The 25585-nt window shown below is 53.0% G+C and overlaps 1 protein-coding gene across 5 annotated transcripts; it reads left to right on the top strand.

The window, feature by feature from the left end:
* The first annotated feature begins 70 nt into the window (after positions 1-70).
* Positions 71-15612, top strand: GLYCTK (glycerate kinase). Of its 5 annotated transcripts, XM_075052921.1 has the most exons (9): positions 71-175; positions 1411-1587; positions 2056-2152; positions 3687-3733; positions 6700-6811; positions 8779-9174; positions 9535-9686; positions 11433-11608; positions 12255-15612. In XM_075052921.1, the coding sequence occupies exons 6-9, from the start codon at positions 8888-8890 to the stop codon at positions 13158-13160; spliced, it is 1521 nt and encodes a 506-aa protein (XP_074909022.1). In that variant the 5' UTR covers positions 71-175; positions 1411-1587; positions 2056-2152; positions 3687-3733; positions 6700-6811; positions 8779-8887; the 3' UTR covers positions 13161-15612. The 5 variants fall into 5 exon arrangements, with proteins under 5 accessions (XP_074909022.1, XP_074909020.1, XP_074909023.1 ...); XM_075052919.1 differs by lacking the exon at positions 3687-3733; XM_075052920.1 differs by lacking the exons at positions 71-175; positions 3687-3733 and adding an exon at positions 387-836.
* Positions 15613-25585: the final 9973 nt, after the last annotated feature.

The following is a 25585-nucleotide window of genomic DNA, read 5'->3' as shown; positions in this document are numbered from 1 at the left end:
GCTCGGCCGCTGCAGGGCGTTGGGGGAGCTCGGCGGGGGGGCGGGGCGTGCGCGCGGCCTGCTGGGATGGGGGAGGGCGGCCCGTGCCTGGCGGCCATGTTGAGTGTGGCGGGAAGGCCTGCCCTCCCCCGGCCCGCGCTGGCTGCCGGCGTCCCCGCCCCTCGCGGGGCCCGAGGTGGGAAGGGGCGACCGCAGGGCCGGGCGGCTGCGGCGGGGCCGTCATTACCCACCCGGCCCTGCCCCCGCGGGGTGGGGGGGAGGCGGGTTGAGGGCGTGACGTCATCCCGTAGAGCGGGCAACGGCTTCGCGCCGCTGGGGGGGGGCGTCACTTCCGGTACCGGGCAGGGCCGGGGCCGCCCCGCGTCGCTCGAGGGACGTGAGGTGAAGCCGCGCTCCCGCCGCCGGGCCTGCGCGCTCCCGCGGCCTTCAGGGACCCCCGGGCGAGCTTTACGCTGCGCGTACTATGCCCGATACGGAATTTAACGTATTTTTCCGCGTTTCCCGTGGCAACTAGCGAGAAAGCGGCATTTAGGGGGCGAGCGGCCTCCCGGCGGGTCCCGTACGGTACCCGCAGTGACAAGGCGGGGGGGTCCCTCCCCGGGGGCTGCTCCGTAACGGCTGGGTTCGTTCCTGCCTGTATCTATACCCGCTACGAGGCCAGGGCCAGGCCCCGCTCCTTTGAAATACACAATGATCGCTTTCTCATTCTTTTTTCCCCTGCTTTCAGTTCAGTTATTACACATTTTTATTTCCCGGTATTTTTTATTTTTCTAAAAACTGGCCTCCGAGCAGTACTAGAGGAACACCACAGCCACAGCACTACAGTCTTAAACCATGTAAGGCGTCGGATAAAGATGAGCAGCACACCCTTTGGTAACCTTTGAGAAAAAGATGCCTTGGCTTTTGAGGCTGGTGCTCCAATACAGACACCTTGGAGCTGTTAATTTCTTCTATCGTGATGTCAGGCTCTGTGTTCATGTTTCTGTATATCTCTTTACTTAAAAAGTTACTGCTGGAGTGTAACAGTAACTGTGAGAATCTCTACCCCCCCACCCCGAAGATTTCCAGCACCCCACTATTTTAACTTTAGAAGAACACCAGATCTTTCGTCATTTCAGTCCCCCAGAAACTCAGAATCAAAAGAAAAAAACATAAACTGTAGGTGCCTTCATAAATGTTAATTGCATTTTCCTTTCATAGTCTCCAGTACAGAGTTTGATTTTGCTTTTAGAATAATATTGCCCTCCTGTGGTCAAACAACAGTAAGTCCGGGAACTATTGTCAAAGATCTGCTTGCACGTCATTCCAACGTGCTTAATTATTTTATGTGCATATACGATTTGGTGAAACAAGTGTCTTTTCTCAGATTACTTGCTCTTACTGTTTGCTTACTAGAGTTCACCGTTACAGGTTTAGACGTCTAACACATTTCACCGTTCCATGCTGTGATGGGATTGGCTCATCAGAATGATTCACTGATTTTTACTTTGAAACGGAGACAAGATTTTCACACTGGAGTCTAGGGAGACTTGACAAAAGACACCTTCATTACTTCCGAGGGTCTCAGGGTCAGCTACCCCACTGCAGGTCAGTTCAAAACCTACAATTGATTTTCATGTGATGAGACATTTTAGAGAAGTGCAGAATGGCAGGCCTCTTGCACACTGTAAATTGCATGATCAAAGCCTGGCTTATCTCATGTGGGCCCTGAAGGTGACTCACCAATGCCATCATAAGACAATTTACTTCAAAACACCTACAATACTTAGCTAAGTTTTAGAGTTGTATAACACCGTGGGTTGTTGATTTGATATTTTGTCACTCCCTTTTTATTCTTTCTTCTGCTTTTCTTCCTAATCATTGGAACTTAGTTTGTCAGTTTATACCAAGCTGGAATTTATCTGGCAGGATAATTGGATCTCCTAGCAAGATGTCATATTAAGTAGGAATTATGGATAATGCCCCTGCAAAACTAATTAATGGAAAAAATGTTTAATTGCTGGTTGAGTAATATTGATCCAATGTAGTCATTCTACCTATGCATTTCTGTATTAGATACCACCGTAACCTGCACAATACAGACAGACCTGTGCTTGCTCAGATGGGTGGATGTGAGTTTCAGAGAGATGCTTCTGGAAACAGCACTGCTCAGGTGAATATATTTCTGTTGGACTCTGCTGGCAGTGATGATTCTCTGTGGGTAACGGTTATGACCAAAGGCTTGTGGAGGTGTGGAGGACTTGCATCCTACAACTTGGCATCTCTTTATGGGCTCTTGAAACTAAGCATGATGCTCTGGAGCATTGAACCCTGTCCCTGCTGTTACAACATGGAATCACAGAAGCGTGGGGAGAGGGGACCTCTGGAGCTGCCTGCTCTGTGCTCCTGCTCAGTTCAGGACCATCACCAGCACAAGATCTGCTTGGCCACGGCTTTGTCTAGCCAAATCCTGAAAACCACTTAGTGTGGAGACCACGGCTTCTCTGAGTGGCCTGATACTGTGCTGTGCGACCCTCTCTATAAAGAACTTTTGCTAATGTCCAACGCAAACGTCCTGATTTGCAAATTGTGGCAATTGCTCCTTATACTTTCTGCCACTACCAAGAAGGTTTCATCTCTGCTGTCTTTATAACCACCCTTCAAGTAGTGGTAGCTGCTATTAGATTGCTCCTTAGTTGGTTGCACCACTTGGTTCCCAGCTCACCCTGATGCACGGGCATCCTGCCCCAGCAGCACAGCTTCACACGTCTCCTTGGTGAGTGTCATGAGGCTTTTGTTGGCCCTGACATTGAGTTTATCACAGTTCCTCTGGAAGGTGGCTCCACCATTTGGTGTGTCAGCACTTCCCCCAAGTTAGGCACTCTGTGCTACTCTCCAGGTCACTGAATGAAGCCATGCGGCAACATGAACCCCAACAGAGTCCCTGTTCACTGCCAGCTGTCAACTACACCCTGAGCCACTGATACCTAGTCTCTGAGCCCAGTGGTCAAGCTGTTTTTTAGCAGTGTGTTTGCCCAGCCCACACTTCTTCAGCATGCTCATAAGAATGGTGTCAAAAACCTCACTAAAGTCAAGGTAGATTACATCTGCCACTTTCCGCTTTCCCTGTAGCCTCTTGTCTCAGCCTAGAGGGCAGCTGTAATTGTCATCCCGTGACTGATTAATATTCCTGGCTCTTTCTCCTCTTATGTTATTTCCAACTGAGGAGCTCATAATTTTTTGCTATTAATCCCAAAGAGCATGACCTTGTATTTTGCAATACTGAATTTCGACCCCTTTCTATTATTTCAGTCCTCAAGGCTGGCAACTTTTCATCTTCTCTAGAATACTATGACCCTTCTCTGTATTTTAAATGACTCTCAACTTTGATTGCAAGTTGACTCAGAATAGGGAGTTTGAGAAATTACAGCATGAAAGGAAGTAGACTTGGCATGGACTTGGCTTCAGGGTAGTACTGTTCTGCGTTGAGCTACAGAAGGATTTTTTAGTGAAAAATTTTTCTTCCCTGCAATCCCCAGTGCATGGGAAAATCATTTCCAAAAGGTATATAGAGAGTGAAGGGAGTGTGACCTAGAAAAACTAGTAAGATGCATATGTCAAATCCAGTTAATTTTTTTACTAATGATACTGATCTATATATATAAAATGCTGAACAGAACACTTATCTTCCCTGTGTTTGGCCTTAGGCTACATTCCCCATCAAAGGCAAAGAGACCCTGTTGACACTTTCCTGGTGAGTAAATCAGTCATGAGAGCAACATATTTCTTTTCCAAGGAACATACAGAAAGCTGTGTATTGGAAATTAGGACTCCTGGGTTTCCCAGAGCTCAGCATATTCTTGAAACAAAGGCATTCAGACTCCATCCTACTTTCTCTCTTGCCTGCCTGGCAAACCCTCTGTGCATCTCTGGTCTCATCTTACTGCTTCTGTCCACCATCACCCTCTTTCCCAGTTATGGATGCAGGAGCACCACATTGACTGAGGGCAAAATGACCTTTCACCCTGTCCCTGCACACCCACTTGTGTACTGGACCCTTCACAGCTGACCAGTGATGAGTTGGTCCATCCTGGCTGCAGACATTTTCTCTTTTACAAAATGTGAATGAGGCAGTGCAGTAATTTTATGCAAATCCATGTGCAGATTAGAAAATTAATCAAATTCTGAAATTTTCATTTAAAGAGATTAGTCTTGAAAAATCCCCCATCTAATCCTCCCAGAATAGTCACTTGGAACAAACCTTTACTGCTTTGTTTTCCTCCTGGGTTCAGTGCATCTCCTGGAAAATTTTCTTGTAATGCTTTTGGGACCATCTGGAGCAGCAAGTTTGAGTTTGAGCAGGGCTCACCAGGCAAATTAAAGTTGATATATCAAATGATAGAAAAGATGTGTCAGTAAGTGGGAACATGGGAGTTTAAGGCAGTAAAATCTCCACTCTGTTGTACTTCATAGGTAGACTCCCATGGTAATGCATGAAAAATGGAAGCGGTAAGCCTCGGTGAGTCTAACGGTAATTTACGTACCAAGAGGCCAGAAGAAAGTCATGTAGCAAGAAAAACGAGTAGCAAGAGACACTGCTGAAACTTGCTGTGTCTGGTAGTTTACTGCTGTAACAAAGATGTAATCTGTCTTTTAGAGCTTGAGCTCAAAATTATCCTCGAACAATTGGGGTTTGATCCAGTGCCATCTCAAATTTTTTCCAAGCCCCTCAGGGATTTTGGAGTTGACCCTGTACACCGTGGGCCAGCCACCAATCACTGCCACACTGGGAGAAATCCAGAGAAGTCCCGATGACATTAAAAATACACTAATTTAGGCCCCTGAAGATCTCAGTTAAATTAGCCATCCCAGAACATTAATATACAGTATCCTCCAATCTTGCAGCACCTGAAACGCTCAGGATGTGTGATTGGGTTGCCCTGCAACAAGCCCAATTGCCCCAACTTCAAAAAAACCACAAACCTATGAGGCAAACCCTTGAACAAACCTCCAACCATAGCACCTGGAATAGCTCAGCTCTGCCCAGCAATGGCAGACTGGCCCCTAGAAGGCAATATTTTTCTGGCTTTCAAGTACCTGCCATGGAGCAAGGTGCTGGCTCATTTTTCTCACTGCACGGGCATGGCCGGCTCATTTGTTCACTGTTTTCCTCCCCAGTGTGACTCCTAGTTTATGGCTCAGACTATGCCCCTCAATGTCCATGCTTTTGGTCTCATGCCACCATCCAATTTACCTGGCAGCTTACCACATTTCTGCCCCTAGTGCTGGATTGTTTCTGTCTCCCTCTGACTTTGGCTCCTTGCCTGCAGAATTGCTTTAATTAAAAAGTTAATGAAAGGTAATGCAAACGAGTGCTTTGCCTGTATTTTATCACAGTCCAGCTCCTCTCCCTCCCTCTTTCCCAGAGAAGGGGAAAATGAGGAGCTGGGGTTCTGCTGCTTTTTGTTGTGAGAGTTAACAGTGGAAATTTCTGCAGACTTAGGAGGAGCCCTATGAAGAAAGAGCTTATAGTGGTAATGCACGCAAGCAAGTATGTAGAGGGTGAACATTATTCATCAATGAAAGCTGAGGAAGCTTTCATTTAAAGGGGATTAATCTAAACCCCTTACAGTCCTCCTGCTCTCTTTAGAACAGGCAATTCTTAGCATCATTTTCCTCCTAAGCTTAGTGCGAACTTCTAGAAAACTTTTCAAAAAACTATCTATACCCCAACTCCAAATCATCCCGAGCAGGGACAAAGGGAAGGTGTAAAACCTGAGACCCACTAGTGCCTATAGCATGTTGCCTTACATCCATGTAGAAGAGGGCTCGTTCATCCCTATGTGATTTCCCTGAGAATCTGGGGAACAAAGATTAGTGCGTGAAGCAGTATGAGTCACATCATCAGCCCCTTCTCCCAGCCCAGATTCCTCCCAGCCAGCAGTGGGAAAATGCAGGGATGTGAGGATGTAATTTCCCCACATGCAATACACAGCAGCTAACTGGCAATTACATCATTTCTAGACCCACCATTCATGGAGGTAGTCTGAGAGCTGCCATTTGGATTATTTTTCTTTCCAAGGCTGCCTATGCCTTGGTGTGGGGTGATGTTCAGTTCTCTTGATCTTGTTTTTAAAGCCCTAGTAAAATAAGTAGGAGTTTTATTTTTTGTTAATATCTACAGTGTATTTCATAGCACTGATTTATAGCTGTTCCCTGATGATATTTAGTACCCAGTGCCTGAGACTGTATAAATAAATTACATAAAAATGGATTTGTGGCATCATTAGCAGCACCCCCATTCCAAGGGGAGCCTCCAGTGAGCCTGCATGTCTAATCAGAGCTGACAAGGAGTAGAGTTACACACCAAGACCTCCAAAGCTAATGGGTCTGTGCCAAATTCAGCTCTCTGTTGCGTTGGTGTAAAGTTGGATAACCTCTGAGTGCAAGGGGGTTTTACACTGGATTTACTCTGCGTTTACACCCGTGCACTGTGATCAGTGTCAGGCAGCGTGCCCTAAAATCCTCAGAAGCAATGGAAAGACGTGTGCTGACTTCAACAGACTCTGGATCAGGCCTCAATGGTTAAAATATAATCTGAGTTCAGAGTGCAGAAAACAGATTACATGCCTGCTATTGTAGCGAAATGCTTTCCAGAGCAAGCATTAGCAGTATGTACACAAGTGCCAGATGATTTAAGCTGGCATTTATTTTTTTCAGCTCCAGTAGGAGAGGATTGCTTTTAAACAACTCGCGCCTGCTGTGTCGTGTCTGGAGTTGGAGCTGAATGGAGCCGCTGGGAGGGCACGTGTGACAGAAGCCACAGTTGCAGGTCTGGTTGTGCTCAATTCCCCTAGTTCTTTAGGGTCAGCCATGCACAGAAACATCACAGCAGAGACAGAGCCTGTTAAAAGCTTTGGGGCTTTATTTTCTTAAACTCCCCTGGCTCCATTTAAGCCTTTTTCTTCAACCACTTCTGCAAACCCTGTATTGCAGCTCAGACGAGGCGACCTGGGGCATGATGCACCTCTGTTTTGTAACACCTTCCTCTGATTGCGCCATGCTGCCAGGTGAATCAGAGACCTGCTGGGAACGGAGATGCTAATCTCAGTTCCTGAGAGGTGTACAGCTGACTTCACTGGTGTTAGCACAGTTACTCTGGCCCTCATTGTAAGAGGGCTGAGGCTCAGTGGTTTAAACTGCTGGCAGCATGAGATGCCATGAAGGTTAAGAGTCTAGTAACAAAGTGGTCAGGACACGCTGTCTTTTGTTCTTCTCTCTCCCCCTGATTGAAAAGGCAGTCCTTCTGACCAGGATCTAAAGGGAGTGTAGACAGGTAGTTTATCTGCCTTTGGTTTTGCCTTTAAAATCTGTTTCTCCTAAGCATTGAATCATTTACGGTTAGACTCAATGATCTTAAGGCTATTTCCCAACTTAAATGATTCTTGGATTTTTTTCTCTGGCAAACCTATGATTCTCTGTATAGTTTTACCTGCAAATCCCTTGTCCGATAGATTTCGGAGTGTGTCCAAGTTTCATTGCCTAAGAAGGTGGTTGTGTAGAGGTTTTCACAGAGCCTTTGGGTCCTTGCAGCAAAATAAGGCAGATTTAGACCCAGAGGAGCTGTTGGAAAGCTTGTCTGGCTTAATGATTAACACCTTGCAATGCTATGGGAGTGTTAGGACAAAGAGACCTCTGGACTCGTGAACTCTCCCAGAAGAAGCCAGCCGCTGGCCTTGCACTGAAACACATCCATTTACTAGAGAGAGGATTAACTCCCTCAGGTAATTTGAATGGGTCTGTGATCGAGCGTGTTGCCCAGGCTGCTTCCGCCTCCTGGCACCCTGTCTGAATTGCCTGCACCGTAATTGCCATGAGCAGGAGAGACGCAGATCACAAGGATCTTTGATCCTGAGAAACCAGCAGTGAACTTGCTGCCAGTTAACAGAAGGAAGGAGAAATGCTAGGAGGGAATAGATGCATGTGTGCTGGCAGGGGCTGCCTTTCCTCTGTCAAGACAAGTGTCTGCCCTTGAGCAGTTGAGATCTTGCAGTCCACACGCAGAACTGTTGCATATAATGCTAATACTCAGTAGAGACTACCTCAGTTGGGCTTTCACAGACATGGCTGGCAACTTTGCCCAGATCTGAAGTCTTATTTGGGCTCTAAATGTGATTTTAATGGATAATGAGAGGACTAAAAAAACAAAGGCGAATGAAGCCTTGTGTTAATTTGCTGTTTGGTGGAGAAACCTCATTACTGGTCTCTCTGTGGCCACCAGCAGCAAGGGATCAGGCAACCAGCAAGCCTGTTGTTTCTCCCAAGTCTGTGCCTGATGCTGCAGGGACACATGGGGCAATGCGCAGCCAGAGAATGAGATCAGCATTTGGCTAGCACAAGGAAGGGAGTTAATGTAGTGAAAAGCTGTTCCACCCAGACACCCTGCTCTCTCCAGGACAGGGAGCAGCTTCCACAATTTGGAAAGGCATCAAATGCTGAGCAAATAGAAATGATGGCTTGCCAGTGGCAAATCTACAGTGATAGCAAAGCTGGGTGGCAGGGCTCACCTTCCCTACGGGAGGTGACGGGATTGCAGAGGAACCACAAGCTGACAGGTAGTTTGAATGTGACACTGTCCTTCCCTCCCTCCTGCCTGGGCAGAGGTTTGAAAATGCTGCTGATATGGTACCTTCGTCTAGAGGAAACAGGAACTAGAGCTCTCCATGGTTCATGTTTTGGCCTCCATGCTCTCCCTATGACAGCCCTGTCTCTTCTGCTAGTGTTCACTTTCCCTTGCAGGTTGGAGGGTGCCAGCTGCGCCAGCTCTCAAGGACTTGCCAGTGTCAGCAGAGTGTGTACAAGCCCACCCCACCAAGTAGATTGAGTCAGCCCGGCCACCCTGTGCAGCATGTCCCTCCGTGAGCATGCACTGTCCCTATTCCGCAGCGCGGTGGGCACCGTCCAGCCGGCACCAATGCTGAAGAGGGCTGTGAAGCTCCAGGGAGACAGGTGCCCTCAGCTGGTGGTGAAGGGCCAGGCCTTTCCAGTGAAGAGGGACCTGTACCTGGTGGGTTTTGGCAAAGCTGTGTTGGGGATGGCTGCGGCAGCAGAAGAGGTCCTGGGAGACCACCTCATTCGGGGGATCATCAGTGTGCCACTAGGCATTCAGGAGAGCCTGCAGCGAGCAGGAATGCAGTAAGGGGGACTGTGTGTGGACAGCTTGGGGGGGTAGGCTGCCAGATTTGTCCTCTGTGGAATGTTGCTGTGAACCCCTTCAGTCCTTTCCAGCTGCCCTCACTCTGGTGCCCACCCCATCCACCACACCACCCTGGTCTTCAGCCACCATCATGTCCCGGTGGCACCAGTGACACAGCCCGTCTCTTGCACTGGATGCGCTCCCTCCCCAGCCCTGGGGAAGAGGCACTCAGCCACTTCCCTGTCCTGGTCACTCACCGTGCACCTCTGGTGCACCAGGCCCATTTCCCTACTGAGTGGCAGCCTGACTTCCTGTGTAGGTACACGTCAGTGGTGTGATGGCCTTTCTTACCTCGCCAGGGAGATGCTCCTGAAGCCACACAGCAAAATCCAGGTCATCGAAGGTGCCAAGAACAACCTCCCAGACTCAGAGGCTCTGAAGGGAGCAGTTGCCATACAGGAGCTGACTGAGGGCCTGACCGCAGATGACCTGCTCCTTGTGCTCATCTCAGGTAGTGTGGGGATCCCAGGGAATGGGCTCTGCTGGTGGCCCTCTAGATGCCTGCCCACACATGGCCATGCTGCAGGGGAGACACTGTGCCGTGCCAGCCCTTTCAGCACTGACGCTTGCACCTCTGTGATTTTTCCTCTCCCTTCTCGTGCCAGCCTTTCTCCAGGGATGCAACAGGGGAGGGCACAGTGGACACGCTGCCTCCCAGCACTGGGGAGAGGCTGAGCTGCACAGGCTGGGTGCTGCGGTTGTGCCACCACTGAGATGGCACTTCTGGGCACAGCCTGTAGCTACTCTCACCCCTTGGCAAGGAGTCACTTTCTTCCTGCTCCTCCATACATTTCAGGATGCAGACTTGGAGAAGCAATCTGTTGGTGGACTTGCATACTCCAAATTTGTGCAGCGGCATGAGTCTGTAAACTGAGATTTGGGACTGACTGGTCCCAGGGCTTTGCTGCTTCCTGACCAGTGGAAATGAGGCCCCCAGGTTCCAACAGTGAGCTGCATGCCTTGCAGGGTCAGCCCTGAACACCCCTAGGTGCTGGCTGCTGGGCCCCCGGACTGTCCCCAGAACCAGGGTTGTGTAAGGAAGGAGGATATTGTGCATCAGAGGGATGCAGTGATGTCACCCCAGCCTGAGCTCAGCTGGGTGAGTGGGTGTCACAGGGCAGAAGCATGCAGGGGTTTGGAGCGGCTCTGTAGAAACCCCTTGGTCTCCTCTGCTCAGTGATTTTTCCTCTGTGGGTGCTGGAGCCTGATCTGGTGCAGAGAGAGTAGTGCTGTTAGGTAAACACTCAAGCAACTGGAATCTAGCTGCTTGCTAGGGATTCCCTTGGGCTTCCTCCTGTCCTTTGGCTACGGGGATCTCCAAGAGACTCCTCAGCCCTTCAGGGAGCCTGTACAGGATCTCCCCGTGGCTGTGACTCCCTATGCATGTGCACTCCCACATAGCAGCCGGTCCCCAACTGCTCCTGCCTCTCAGCTAGATCCCTGGCTATTGACTGAAACACAGGCATTTGCATTTGTTTTTCTTGCTCATCATGTTTTATTGATGCTGATTTGTCTCAAACCTCTGAGCAGGCTTTGCCTTTTGACAGTAGCTTTCAGCTGTACTTCTGTGCACATTCACTCTCTGCTCAGATCATGCTCCTTTCTACTCTGTATTTTCCATCTATTCCACTTTTCCATTAGAACCTTTTTTCTTTGCCTTCTTTTCCACATTTCCAATGCCCACTTGTATCAGACAGGATTCCCATTGATGAGGCTAACACCCTGGACTCTGGGCATGCTTTGTCCTTTGCATTACTCTCTCCTTTCCTTTCCTCCCAGGCCTAGATGAGTGCAGTTCAGCAGTTTCCAATCTTGCTGCAGCCATAGCTGGTGTTTTTACACTATCCTGAATAAATGGAGGCAGCAAAGCAGGCAGTGTCTCCATCTGCTTAGCGCTGACTGCTATGCGAGTCATGGAGGCCATGCTCCCTCCTCACCCATCCAGGTAGCCCTTGAAAATCAGTGTTGGTGACACACTAGTAGCCTCAGGTAGTGGGGATAATAATTGCTGGCCCTTCTTTGTCATCCCCACAACCCTGCAGGCACGTTGTACCCTGGTCCCGTGAGGTTTACGCTGCCCAGGTGAAGTGTAGCTGACTGCAGACAGTGCAGGTCAGCAGTGATTAAAACCCATTGGTGAAGACTGTCCTCCTCTTCCTGCTGTCCTGATGTCCTTGCCATCTCTTCTGCATCCTAGGGGGTGGATCAGCCCTACTGCCTGCTCCCATCCCTCCCATCCTCCTTGAAGAGAAGGAGAAACTCACAAAGATGCTGGCTTCCAGAGGAGCTGCCATACAGGAGCTGAATATTGTCCGGAAGACTCTGTCCTTGCTGAAGGGTGGAGGGCTAGCCCGGCTCGCATACCCTGCACAGGTAACCAAGGGGAAGCCCCTGCTTGCCCAGAGATCACCCATCTGCCCTCAAAATAGGGGTTTAATTAACTGACCTGAGTGTGCTTGCAGGGATTTTTCATCGCTGAACGAACAACCTTTGCAACACTGTTTTGGGACTCTGTGGCTTAGATTTCACTGAGGACCCAAACTCTCAGGGAGACAGATGGAAGAGAGGGAATTCAGACTTGGCAAACATCAGCCATCCCATCACACCACTCTCACCAGACCTCAGCCCTCACCCAGCAGGCACTTCCAACGTGCTGGTGCTCCATCACAGTGCTTTCAAGGCTGGGTCTGACCCTTGGCTCCCCTGGGGACTGTTCTCAGCATGTGCCATCGCTGAACCCACACTAGGTTATCAGCCTCGTGACAAGTGCAGTGTCACGGGTTACATCTTCCAATGTGATGGTCCAGCATCAAAGGACGTTGTAGATCTGTAGGTTCAAGAAGGACAAGGTGACACTCACGGGACTGTAAAACAAAAATGGGCCAAGATCTGCCCCGTTTCCATCTGCTTTGACATGAGGGTGGCACAAGCATAACTCAGAGCAGCACTTATGCCGGGGCTCTTGTGCGGTCACCTGTCTCTGCCTCCCACGATAATCCATGGGCGTTTCTTTTTGTAGGTGGTGAGCCTCATCCTTTCTGATGTTATTGGTGACCCCCTGGACATCATAGCAAGTGGGCCCACTGCTGCCAGCTCCCACAGTGTCCAAGACTGCCTTCAGATACTCACCAAATACAACCTGCTGCTCAACCTGCCCAAGTCAGTGGAAACGGTCCTGTCCAGCTCTCCCTCCAAGCCCACTGCTCCAGAAGACTACTCCCACGTTTGCAACATCATCATCGGATCAAACACGCTGGCTTTAGACGAGGCCAAACGCCAAGCTGAGGGCCTGGGCTATGCCACTCTGATTCTGAGCACAGCAATCTGTGGTGAAGTCAGCCGCATCGCCACGCTGTACTGCCAGCTGATCCGGCTGGTCTGCCTGGGCTTCGCCGGCCTTGGAGAAGGACCCCTGAGTGACAAGGTGAGGCGGAATCTCCTGCAGCTGGCCGCAGAGCTAGAGATCCCAGGTTTGAACCTTGCTGAATTTCTACATGCCCTGCGAGGATTAGGGCCTGAAAGACCAGTCTGCATCCTGGCTGGTGGAGAAACCACAGTTCAGCTCCAAGGTACTGGCAAGGGAGGGAGGAACCAGGAGCTGGCCCTTCGTGTGGGGCTGGGGCTGCACAGGGCACAGGCCATGGAGACCAGCAGCACCTCAGGCAGGTGTGAGATTGTCTTCCTCAGTGGGGGAACGGACGGGCAGGATGGGCCGACAGAGGCAGCAGGGGCCTTCTGCAGCCCGGAGCTGGTGGATGAGGCGCTGCAGGAGGGCCTTGACGTGGAGGCCTTTCTCAGCAACAATGACTCCTATACATTCTTCAGCCAGTTCCAAGGTGGGCATCACCTCCTGGTGACAGGTTTAACAGGCACCAATGTCATGGACATCCAGACCATTTTAATTAGAGCCACAGAGAGATCATGAGAGCTCCCTCTGCAGATATCCAGATGCATTTAATTAGGAGCAGGGGTAAATGAAGTCATCAACACTGCAGTCAAATACAAACTACTTAAATTAGGGCTCGCTGTCAAGGGTGCTAATACCTTTGACAGAAAGAATCCACTAATTAGACACGAGTGGATGTCCACAGCAAAAGCAAGCACTTGTAATTGGGATCAGAGGAAGGTAAGAAAGAGGTCACATTACAGACATGAAGGACATATTTAACACTTCTTCTGAGAGCCACCACACTTGTGACTGCTTCAACTATAGTTAAAAGATGTGGGGAAATAGAGGCCATGGTAGGGCTGCCAGGGAGAGCCCTCACTGCGGCTGTTGCACCCCCAGTGACCCCAGCACAAGAGCAGCTCAGCAGCGGGCTTTTGCAGGTTCACAGGAGTGCATTACAATGACTGAAGGATGTAAAACCAATAGCAAGGCCTGCCCAGCTGGAGGCATAGAGGTGCTGGGGGGACGCGGTGGGAAGGGGACACCCAGCACCTGCTCCACACACCAGTGCAGTGCCCTGCAGCTCCTACCACACCAGGGTACCCGAGGCGACATAGGGACCCCAAGACCAGCATGATACACACCCAGCAGCGTGGCTAAAGAGCACGTTGGCTGAGACGCACTTGATACTGGATGCGTGACACAAAAGCAGTGCATAGTGACAGTGACACAGAGGGTGGTAAACATCCACTGTGCAGCATAAGAAGGGGGATGATTGAGGTGCAGTGGCAAGCTAGCTGAGTGGAGCCCTTCTCCTCCAGCCTCCTTCCCTCCACAGGGACATCTTCCCTGCTGATTCCTGTCAGGAGACCTTCCATGCCAGCAGTGTGTATGCTATGAGCTTTCAGGGTGTTGTTTTCCAACTGCCCAGAAAACAGTCGTGCATCCAGCCTGAGCCACTGACCTTTCTTCTACGCTGAGGCAGAAGTCGCTGTCACTCTGATTAACTCTGCTAATTCCACAGAACAAAAGGCAAGGAAACCTTCACGCTCAGCTCTCCTGACCCATGCTGCTGAGCTGATCAAAGGGCAAAGCTGCCAGAGCTGTGCTTTGACAGGGAGCTGCTCCTCAGCATGTATAAGGATGCAGTGGTTATTGCAGTTTCGTCACCTACTGCAGCGCAATATGTGGGAGAGCAGAGATGAGCCGAGTTTCCCAGGATGTGGAGCCCACAGTGGAGCTGGTTTTCAGAAGGGCTCTGCCTGTAGCAACAGGCACAGTGACGGTTTTGGCTAGATATTAAAGGACTTCAGCTCAGCAGCCAGTATGACCCAACACGTCCAACTCCTTTTGAATATCTGCCTGTTTGTTACAGAACCTAAATGGGAGCTGAGCTACTTTGAAAATCCAGCCCTAATTTAATAGGACACGCTTGACTCAGACTCTTTCCAGACAGACCGACCTACTCCGTGTGGCTGATCTCATCTCGTGACATAAATACACCGTCCTGCCAACACCATGAGTCGTGGTGTCTCACTGAACAGCTGTTCTGCGCCCAGCTCCAAGATGGATCGGAGGGTGGATTTTTGAGGAGGATGCGACACCTCCTGCTTTGGTTTTGAAGCCAATATCTAACAAGAAGTGATATCAGCAGGACCGTCACGGGGCCCGGTATCGATGCCAGGCTGGCAGCTGGACTGTCTGGGCCACAGCCCAGGCGTAGTGTCAAGGCACAAGCCTGGGGATTTCAAAACCCTGGTCTTACCCCAGTGGTTTAAACTCATCCACGCATCTCATTTGTCCTCTGAGTCTGAAGGTCTTCTGTAACATGCCTGAACTTGCTCATGCTGGCAAACAGCTTTGAGATCTGCTTGGGAAAACCTGCCAAGCGTTACAAAGCTCGCTGTGCCCCCATAATGTCAGGTGGCAGTTGCGCAGGAGAAGCTGCTTTGTGCCGTGCATTTTTCTCGGGAGGTCACTAGCAGGTCACTGGCAGGTCGCCTCCTCCACGCCCGGCATGCCAGCACTGCAGGGGCACTAACACGCGCAGTGATACAGCCAAAAAGTATGGGCTGCGGCCAGGATAATTGGCTAAAGCTGGCTCCAAAACGTTGTTAATGCTTCCTGTCCGATTCCGCTCCAGTGAAATCCAGAGTGACTCCAGTTTTGGGCTGGGGTGCCTGGCAGAAGGGTCGCTGGCATCTTCAGCAGCAGGTCTGGCGTGGCAGCCTGGGCATGCTGTCACAGGCCCACCATACCCCTGGGCTCTGCCACACTGCTGAGCGCCGTGCTAGTCCCTGGAGCTGCTGCTCATGCTGCGTTGCAGTCAAGTTCGGAAGACCTTGGGCTAGCGTTCACTGGCTTCTCCTGGGAAATGCCTACCACGCGTACCCTGAGCAGTGTCCTTGCTTTCTAAAGAGTGGCTTTTCACTAATGATTTAAAAGAGTTTGTGCTGGGGAGGAGAGAATGCTAATAAAAAGTTTGTTGAAAGGATGGAGCTGTTTGAAGTGCACTTCACATCTATATTTGCTTGGCCTCCATATACGGTTTTTGTTCTTGTCCCTTCTTTTCTAATGAGGAGATAACAGGACAGGGGGAGGTTGACCAAGGACACCCAGGTTACAGAAACACTTTTCCTCTTCTGATGCTTCTGCCTGGATAGATCAAAGCTCCATTTCCGAGGGATTGCTTGGGTGGACCTTGCGCATCTTCTACCTAGGGAGGAAAGGAGCTCTGGAGTGTGTGCACCCCTTACAAACAAGGCATTGTTTTATTCCTCTGGGCAATGCTCAGCACAGAATTGCCTGTTACTGCTCCAGCCCAAAGCCAGCTCCCTCTGACCTGCAGTGCCTTCACTGACAGCAAAAGACCCCACACATGAGCCAGCATACATTTGGGCTGCACTGGTCGGGTTTTGCAAGGATTTGTGAGATAACAGTTGCATCTAAAGATGCAACAGCATTGCTTACCTGCCAAGTAACGATTTGCCTCTGGGCTGTTGGAGCCTGCCAGGAGCGATGACTTTCCCATGGGGAACTTGAGTGAGTCACCACAGCTGAGCAGGGCTTTGCAGCTTGCCCGCACTGTCCTGGATGGCATATTAGCATCCTGTGAGCTTACCCAGGCAAATGAAGAAACCCAGAGTGTGACTGTGGTCACGCCAAGTTATCCCAGTGTGTGGGCCATGCTGGGACCAGCTCCGCGCCATGCTGGCTCTAGGGTGCTTGCACCTAACAAGACAAGTCATAGAAATAGTGAGGACAATAAGAGCTGCTTGGTTTTGACGCTCCCAGTCCATTCCCTTTTTATTGGAAAAGCAAAACAGCCAGCCTCCAGGAAGGAGGGAAATGGGTGGAGATGGCCAACAGCTCCCTGGCCACATCCCTGTACGTGGGCAGGGGACACAGGGACAGATGTTGGGAAAAACACACCCAGCCACTGGGCAGGGAGCAGGCAAGCAAAGCCCGGGTGCATTTGGGGTCGATTTGCTCTCCTAAGCGGGCTGCTTGTAGCCAAACAGTGCTAATGGCCGGGAGAAGTAACTGCGTTATTAACAGCGCAAGGTTTTGGCAGTAAATTAAAAATCTTGGCTGCCGCCCTTGGCTCTACTCTTGCCTCTTAGGAGACATTAATATCACAGCTCCCCAGCATTCCCATTATCACTTCATTAAGGATCCAATAATGATAAATGTGGATGGTTTTATTTTGCACGGAGCCTGATTAATGGCTAATATTTCACTAGGTGTTAATGGGGCCCTTCCTTTATGGAGGGATCAGAAGGGGGCTGCCTTTCATCTCCTCCACAAGCTGGGTAATTTTCAGTATTTTCGCTAATGTGACAGATTTAACGCAAACCTTGAAAGAGTGGCTGAGGCCTCTTGAGAAACTTTGAAGAGCGTCATGCTTGGGCAGCCCTTGCTGCTGTGGCTGTTCCCCAGCTCCTTTCTCCTCCTCTTCTTCTTCCTCCTCCTTCCCTGTCCTGCCGGTAGTGCCTCCTTCCAGTGCCTGCACCCAGATGCTGCCAGAGGCTGTCGCCCATCTCCCAGGATAGTGGAGGGCAAAAGCAAGGCAGGGGTCTCCCCAGGGATGAGCCCACCAGCACAGCTGGAATCAGGCCCACCCTTGAAAGGGATGCAATGCAAGGAGCGGGCTTGTGCCGGCCTCACCCCAAAGCAGCTTGGCATCCCTCACCTGCCCCCCAAGAGGGCTGGGGAGCCCGGGATGCAGGACAGAACCCAGGCTGAGGCCAGCAGCCCTCCTCCAGCACCCTGGGGGTAGCTTTGGTAGCTCCTCCGAGGCCAGTTCCTGTGGCACAGGGGCTGTTCTCCGCCGTAGGACCCTGGAGTACTGCACGGCTTCAATCCCTATATGAAGTGGGATGTATAATCACATAGGAATAAAAAGCCATACAAGACAGCAGGCCACGAGTTGCTCCATGCTGGCGGGGCGACAGTCCCTTGGCAGTGGCTGCCACAGCCCCCCGCTGGGATGGGGCTGAGCACCAGGGAGCCCGCAGGATCCCCCCCCAGCCCCCGTGTGCGGTCCATGGAGAAACAGAGGAGCCCTGCATCAAACAGAGAAGAGAGGCGATGTTTCAGCTAGGAGAAAGCACAGGAGGCCCAGAGCCCCTGGAGAAAGAGCCCCATAGGGTGTCAGCACTTGCTCCAGCTCTCCCAGATACTGGGGGCGTCCTACCCCAGGCCCCCTTGGACCTGAAACCAGACTTGCCCTGTGGGACACCCAGGCCTCCCCTCTGCCTATCCCCATCCCAGAGCATCACCCTCTGGGGGCTCTTCCAGCCTGGGGACCCTCCGCTTGCACCACCATCATCCCCAGGGCTTTATCAGCCCCACCAAGGCAATGGGTACCGCAACCCTTCAGCGCCATCACAAATATCTGGTGGGGGGAGAAAAAGGAGCCAGCCCCCTCCCCACGGTGGTCAGAGCATCCTCCGCCATCTGACCGAGAAGAGGAGAGCCCGGCAGGCGGAGCGAGCGGTTGCAGGGAGCTGTCAGCACCCAGCTGTTAGAGCACAAATCCCCTGGCAGCCCATAAGGAGCAGCTCCCAGCTGCCTGCAGGAGCTCTTGACAGGGGGCCAGGCACCAGCATGAAGGAATGCAGATCCTCTGCTAAGAAGTTAGACATGGGTGGAATGAAACCGGGGAGCTATTGCCCCGGTAAACGCTTACCAAGTGGCGCTAGCATGGCTGCCACGGGCAGCCCCACGTGCTGGGGTAGGGGAGTGACCAGGGCAGGCTCCTGCGGGAGCCCACCCAAGCGAAGTTGGGGATAAAGCCAAGCGGCAGCCAGCAGAGAGGGGTTTTTGTACTGCTGCTTCTCCTCCCACCTCACACCCCGGCAGCAATTTTGGCATCTGCGGGATGGGACGCCCAGAGCAGCGCCCACAGCAGGAGGGGACGGGTGGCGGGTGTGGGATTGTGCGATGCAGTCTGGACACACACCAAGAAGGTAAGAGCTTCTTTTAGCTAAAAAACAGCAAAGCAGCAACTGCTCGCCAAGGGCACCAAAAAAACTCTTTACACTGGCCCAGGAGACCACAGCCTGTCACCAGCCTCTGGACGAGCACCCCAGCATTGCCTTGGGCTGCACCGGAGGGGCTGAGCCACCCCAGAGCCATCACCCTGGGCTCCCCTTAACCCATGAGGAGGAACTTCAAGCTCGAGGCTGCCTTTCCAAGCCACGAGGCAGCACTGGGAAGCATCAATATCCTTCAAAAGACTCCCAGAAACCTTCCTCCATCCCCAGGGTCAGGGTTTCTCTAGGAGCAGCTCAGCAGGTTGGACTCTGCACATCATCCCTTCTGGGATGCTCCTGCCCAGCCAGACCGTGCATGGTAGACAGGCAGGGGTCCCCAGGCGAGGGTCCCCACATGTCCCCTCCCTGGGGCAGTGCAGGCAGGGGCCCACCGGGCCCCAGGGAAAGGGGGAAACATCCCTCGCAGCTGTCCCACAGCGAGCAATTTGGAGCCAGGAGCCTTTTTTTGGTGCAAAACCTAGAGGGTTTTGTTCTCCACGTCAGTATTTCCTAAGTTCTCACCCACCTGCTCCAAGAGCTGTGAAGAGGCGAGGGTTGAGCCATGCCGCTGCTGCATTTTGGGAGGATGGAGGGGTTGTCCCCACCCTGGAAGGGGGCAGCCCTAGCACTTCCCCGGCCAGGTTGTACCATGGCAATTGCTGGATCAGGCACCGTGGCTCTTCAAAAAGCACAAATCCCACAGCTCGGGGGGCTCGGCCCAACTGAAATCCCCAGCAAAACCCACGCAGGAGGCAAGCGGTGACGGCCGTCAGCACGACAGCGGGAGAAATGGGTGAGCGACCATCCCACCAGAGCACACTGGGCTCGGTGATGGTGCCGCCATGTGCTCGATCGCTTCTTAACCGCCTCTGAAGCAAATCAGCAATTAAGGGATCGTCATTTGATAAATTGTACGAAGAGATGTGTTTGTGAATCACTGTATCCAGGCTGGGTAAGAACACCACCAGTGCTGTATTTGGGAGTAATTACTCTCCACGAGCATGTGAATCATTAGGTATAATTGCCCTAATAAATAAAAGGGAGATAACTCCAGTCTCTAGCCTAATCTAGCACAAGCGATTTTCAGGGTGAGCTGCGTGAAAGAAAACCAGGAGCACGAGGCTGAGGGAAAGCAGAAAGAAGAGAGTTTTCAAAACCTGGACATGCTGTTAATCCCTCCCGCAGTGACTGAAGCTGGCTGATGATGATGAAGGCTCTCCCACAGGTCCCCGAGGGGGTTTGGTGGCAGAGAATTTGCTGTAGAGGGCTCAGGTTTGGCTGCAACAGGGGTGTCCCTTCCCAGGGCAGAGTCCTGCTGGAACATGACTTCTCCTGGCTAAAGTTTCCCTGCTGCAAAAAAGCAATTGGGTTAAAAAAAAGGATTTATTTTAGGGGTGATGGGGGGACAACAGTTACTTGAGTCTAATGAAACCATTTCACTTTTCCCCTGGGAAACGCTGGAATGAAAAAAAAAAAACCACCCCACCCCACTTGAAGTTGACATTTTGAAACGAAGCAGCAATTTTCTTCTCCACTTAAAATGTCATCACAGACTTTTGCTTTAAAAAAGAGCGGCCTTCCCTGAGTGACATTTTAAGGGGAAGTGTTGACTTAAAAGCAGAAGGAAACCCCCCCAACCCATGCAATGGAACATTTCAAGCTGCAATTGAGACTTCTTGCAGGGAAATAGATATTTTTGCAGCAAAAAAAAAAAAAATTGCAAGTAACTACAGATCTTTTGCAGATTGAATTTCCCACAGGACAAACTCATCCTTGAGGAAGCAAGACTTTGGGCCGCTCTTTGCCAGACCTGAATGGAAAAGGATGGAGCAGCATCATTGCCCTGTCCCGGAGGAAACAGAATTCCCCTATTCTGGGCAAGTTTTCTCAAAAGCCCTGCAAAGCAAAGCAAAAAATTGGGAGCAGAGGCTGGTTTTGTCCTAGAGGGGTGGCAGGCGAGTGGCACTGGCTCTACGCTGTCCCCAGGAGATGCCAGCGCAGGAGCTGCCCCTGCCCAGCCCAGCGGTGGGGAAGACGGCGAGGCCGGGGGATGCCGGCACCAGGGTGGGGAGCAGTAGCAGGGTTTATTCTGCCTCCTCCGGGGCTCCCTGCAGCCTCCGCGGGGAGAAACGGGATTTAGTCTGCGACCCGTGGGAATCCTCACTCACTCCCCAGGGAGCAAGAGGATTGCGACTCATCCCTTCTCTGCTTGGAAGAGGGGCTGGGCTCTGCCTACAGGTGCTCCACAAGATCGGGCTGTGCCACGCCGTGCCGTGCCACGCCGTGCCGTGCCACCTCTGCCTGCGGCTCTTCTGCTGGGTGGGGTTTGACCAGGAGCGAGCTGTGCTTGGGCTCTCCCCAGGCCACAGTTATTGCTGCCTGGGTCTTGGTTTTTTAATAACCCATAATATGAGAAGCCTGCCCAGGGGAGCGGAGGGATTATTGGCAAATATCACTTCCCATTTTCCGGGCTCCAAGGGGCTTCAGCCACGTGGATTAGCCAGGAGCGGAGAGAGGGACGCAAACCACCAGGCTGGGACAGACCAGGGCACAATCCTTTTAACACAAGGCTGCAGTGAAATCCCACAGACAAGAAGTATCCTCCAGCCTCTGAAGGAGGGCCGGGTGGGAAGGGCTGCAGAATCCTAATTAGCTCTTCGATATTAATGAACTAGCACTGAAGCAAACAAGCCAGCGACGGCAGCTGGCACAGCTCCTGCCACCACCTCCCAGTCCCAGCACCGGGCTGCTTGCGCAAGAGGGCTTGGTGGCACAGCCAGGGACATGGGGACCCAAGGAAACAGGGCAGGGGGGCACACATGCCACTGTGGGAGAGGAGCCGATTTAGGCACAATGGCACAGGGGGGATGCAAAGCATCCAGGATGCGAGGGCGTGTGGCGGGGCATGCCGTGTCCCCATCTCTGCAGCTGACGCTGGGAGATGCCACCACTTGCACAGGGAAACCCACCTCGCCAGGGACTTTCTGCAATACCAAGGCTGAGGCGCTTCGTCCTCAGATGAAGCCAGCAGCCTGGGGACGGGGCACCCTGTCACAAGCTACGCTGACAGGTGCCCACTGGCTTGGAAAACTAAAAGCCAGCGGCTGGAGACACAAAGCATGCAAATAAATCCTTACAGTGGACATCCGTGCCTCGGCCCCTCTTTAAGGGCTCCAAAAGCCTATGGGGCAACTAGCAGGCAAGCCAAAAGGGAGCTGTGGGGTGCACAGCCAGGGCTCCATGACAGAGGTGTTGGGGACATCCTGCAATATTAATTAGCACTATTAGTTATTAAATGGCACCGGGGGGAAAGGGAAGAAGCCTCCCTCTTGTCCAGGGAGGGCTGGCAACTAACAGCTCCTTTCTCGTCTCCAGAGCTAACACCTGCTAAGGGGGGGGGGTAAAGGGGCTCCCAGCACATCACCCCCAGCACCCTGGGTACAAACCTGGGAGCCACCCGCCAGCAGCCGCTGGATGCAGGACCCGGCCACAGCCCCCCCCACTAGCAGAGAGCACCCAAAGAGCATGAAAGTCCTGGCCCAGTGCAGGCTACAGGGGTAAGCCCTGCGGAAAGCCACCCTGAACTCAGGGTGATGCCAGAAACAAGCAACACATGCAATTCCACGCAGAGGCACCAACTTGGGCACAGCCCTTGAGCCCAGCTCACCTCCTGCCTGCCTTTACCAGCATCTCCAGCAACAAGCCCAGCCTGGGAGGACACGTGAGTCTTGTCCCGGTGCCCAGCTAACTGAGCTCCACTTACCAGCACAACCTCCACTAAACCCACAAACTACATCCCACCCCCTCCTCAGCCACTTTAACCTCTTAGAAACCCTCCTGGAAAGGCAGGAATCGCTGTGTGCTGTGCTGAGCCACCAGAAGTTGATTAAGCCCTAATTAATTGCATTAAGGTCAGCCAATGTACTCTGTTAAGGAAGAAAGCCAATAATTAAACTCCACGTGGGGCGTGCTTCTGCCATTAGCTCCCCAGGCTGCAGCAGCGGAGTTGGGCTCGGTGGGGTCACAGCCAGCGTCGCTCGCCAGCACGTGGCGGTGGCAGTCGGGGAAATAATGAAGTGCCAGGCATAAAACCATCAGCACTTTAGCAGCCAGTTGACAAAACCCACCCAGCAGCATCGTCAGCAGCGGGGCTGCCGGGGAAGGCTCAAGGTGGAGGGGGCTCCAGGGGGACACCGGCCGCACGGAGAGCATCGTCTGCGGGGAGCCCTGGGGGGGACGCAGCCGTGTGCGGCCAGGCTAAGCCATTTCCCTGGCAGTGCTGGGGTGAGGAGAGCGGCGGGGGCTGGCGCGGGTCCCTGCCCGGGGAGGGAAACCCTGCGGGTGCCGACAATAGGGTTTTGTGTAGCCCAGACGAGAGCACCTGCCCCAGCGTTGGGAGCCGGCCAGGGGCACCATATGGAGGGGACCTGCCCCTCGCTGCGGCGGTGCCGTCTCGGCACGGGGCCAGCCTGGCTGGGGACGCGGCCCCCGGCACGGAGAGGAGCCCGGGTGCTGAGCCGTGCAGGATGGGGCCATGCGAGCCCTGCCTTTGCCCGTCACCAGTCCAGCCTGGAAACGCAACCACCGAGCACAGAGGTGATGGGTACAAGATGGGTACGAGCATCAGGTTGTTCCTGGCCACCCCAACCCTGGACACTACGTGCCCGGAGAAGGCGAGGGTGCAGCGGGGTGCTGTAGGGGAGCCCCAGCCCTGAGCCAAAACCTCGCCTGGCCTTGGGGGCTTTACGGAGGAGCAGGGAGCGACGGGGCAGCACGAGCTGTTCCCGGGGTGAGGGATGGGGTCCTGCGGCTTCTGGGAAGGGGAAGGGACACAGGGTGTTTGGGCTCTGCCTGTTCAATCCCTCCCAGGCAGCAAGCTCATTTAAGGCTTTTCTTTGCTCCCAGCTGAAAAAATAAAGGCCAAGGTAATCTGCCTGCCTGTCCCTCTTTGTCTCGGGGATAATAGCAGCCAGCGCAGTGTGGAGCCCCCCAGGGCTTTGCAGATTACAGCTTTCAGAGATGTCTACAGTGCCTGGACAAAAATGAGAGGTGGTGGAGCAGAGCCGGACGGCGGGGACGTCACAAGGTCACCCACTCCCTGCCTGCCTAACTGCATCTCCCCTCTCCTTCCCCTGCCGGCTGGCCGGTCGGGTGATGGGACGATGGGATGGCGGGTGTTGGGATGGCGGCCGGGCGATGGGACGGCAGTGGAGTGCTCCTCTGGGCTTCCCAGCTCCAAAGGCTAAGCCTTCACTGAGGGCAGAGCTATGACTATTTCACGGAGGCTTTTTGCTTTATAATTTACACTTTGCCGATTCTGATAATTACACATCTGATCTGGGGCGGGGGAAATAGAGACAAAACCACGTAACCCACCGCAGTAACCACGACAGTGCGAGCTGCCGCTCCTGTACTCACGATGACTTCTTTGCAAACCACCTGCAGACCCGAAATGACTGGCTGGAGACACGCGGGAATTGCTGTACAGGGCTGCGCTGCAGCTGGCTTTTCAATAACTCAAAGGGTCAAGACACGGGAGAAAAAATCCCAAACAAATTCCCCCATTTCCCATTAGTTTCGTCTGGCAGGAGGCGTCCCAGCCCCGGCAACGAATATCCGCTCAGGAATGTCTCATGTCTAAAAGCAAAAAAAAAAAAAAAAAAAAAAAGGGAGGTGGGAGGAAACCCTACGCCCGGCCTTCTTTCCCCGTGGCCGAGTTCAAACGGCTTTGAGACGGCAGGCAGGGGCAGGCAGGGGCTCGCAGCACCTTGCGCTGGCACTCAGCAGCGCGGATGCAGGCAGAGGGGCAGATCGGAGGAAGACGCCATCCCTCGCGCATCCCTCTCCCCGGCTCTCCATCCCCGCTGCGGCTGCCCACGCCAGCCCCGGGTCGAGGCCAGGCTCCGGCTCCTGCTCGTCCCCTGCTCGCCCTCCCTCCCTCCTGTCACCGCACACGTCATTCCTCCAAACACAGCCCACGTAGCTGGCGCGGTGGTGCCGACATCGGGGAGCCGGAGGGGGCCCGGCCAGCGCACCCCACGGTGCAGGGCTCGGTGCCTTCACGCTCCGCTCACACACAGCCCGGGTTTATTTAGTTTAGCAAAACCATTGGGTGCCTAAAGCCACAATAGCATCCTCCAAGAAAACTTCCTGGGTGTGAGGCATCTGTGCAGGCGTTTTGTAGACCCTAGTGTGTACATACCTCCCAAAACACCCCGCGTGCCCTCTGCGTGCCACCCACCCCAAGCATCACCTCTTTCCTGCCTTTTAGAGCCAGCCCCGAGATGGAGAAGGAACCAGACGGAGCAGAGGGGAGACAGAGGCATCAGACAATAAAACCATGGCTAAACCCGTGGTCCTCAACAGCCCAGCTCCGGGCTCAGCAGACCTCGTTGCTCCTCTGCCCCACACGGGGTGCCCACACCTTCCCCTGGGCACCCCGTCCCCTGGGGTAGCACCCACACCGGCTGCCACCCGTGGTGATCTGCAGCATCCCATTGAAATTCTAGCTCTGGCCTCCATAGCGGATGGAGATAAGGACAAAACTACTCCCCTGCTTATAAACAAGGGGCCAGATTCTGCCGCCAGCATCCGGCAGGCGATGCCCGAGCCAGCGAGGCCAAACCCGGCCACAAAGCAGCTCCGCGCGTGGATCGCAACCAGGATCCGGCAGCCTGCCCGCGGTCTGGGGAGCGAGAAGCGCGGATCGGTCCCGGCTTCTCCCTTTACCTGGGGCCAGCATGAATCCCGGCGGTGCAGGAGGAGCGACGCAAAGCAAAGGCAGCTTGGGGAAATGGGATCCCCTCCTGGGGATGGTATAAAAGACACATGCTAAAAGGAAAATAAAAGACCGACCCCGCTGTCCCCCATCCCTGCTCCAGACAAAGGCAAACCTGGACATAGCAGTGCACACGTGAAACGCAA

The sequence above is a fragment of the Buteo buteo genome, chromosome 21 (genome assembly GCF_964188355.1).
Source record: "Buteo buteo chromosome 21, bButBut1.hap1.1, whole genome shotgun sequence".
Lineage (NCBI taxonomy): Eukaryota > Metazoa > Chordata > Aves > Accipitriformes > Accipitridae > Buteo > Buteo buteo.
The sequence above is the reverse complement of the archived record's forward strand: the minus strand, read 5'-3'. Positions and strand labels throughout refer to the sequence as shown.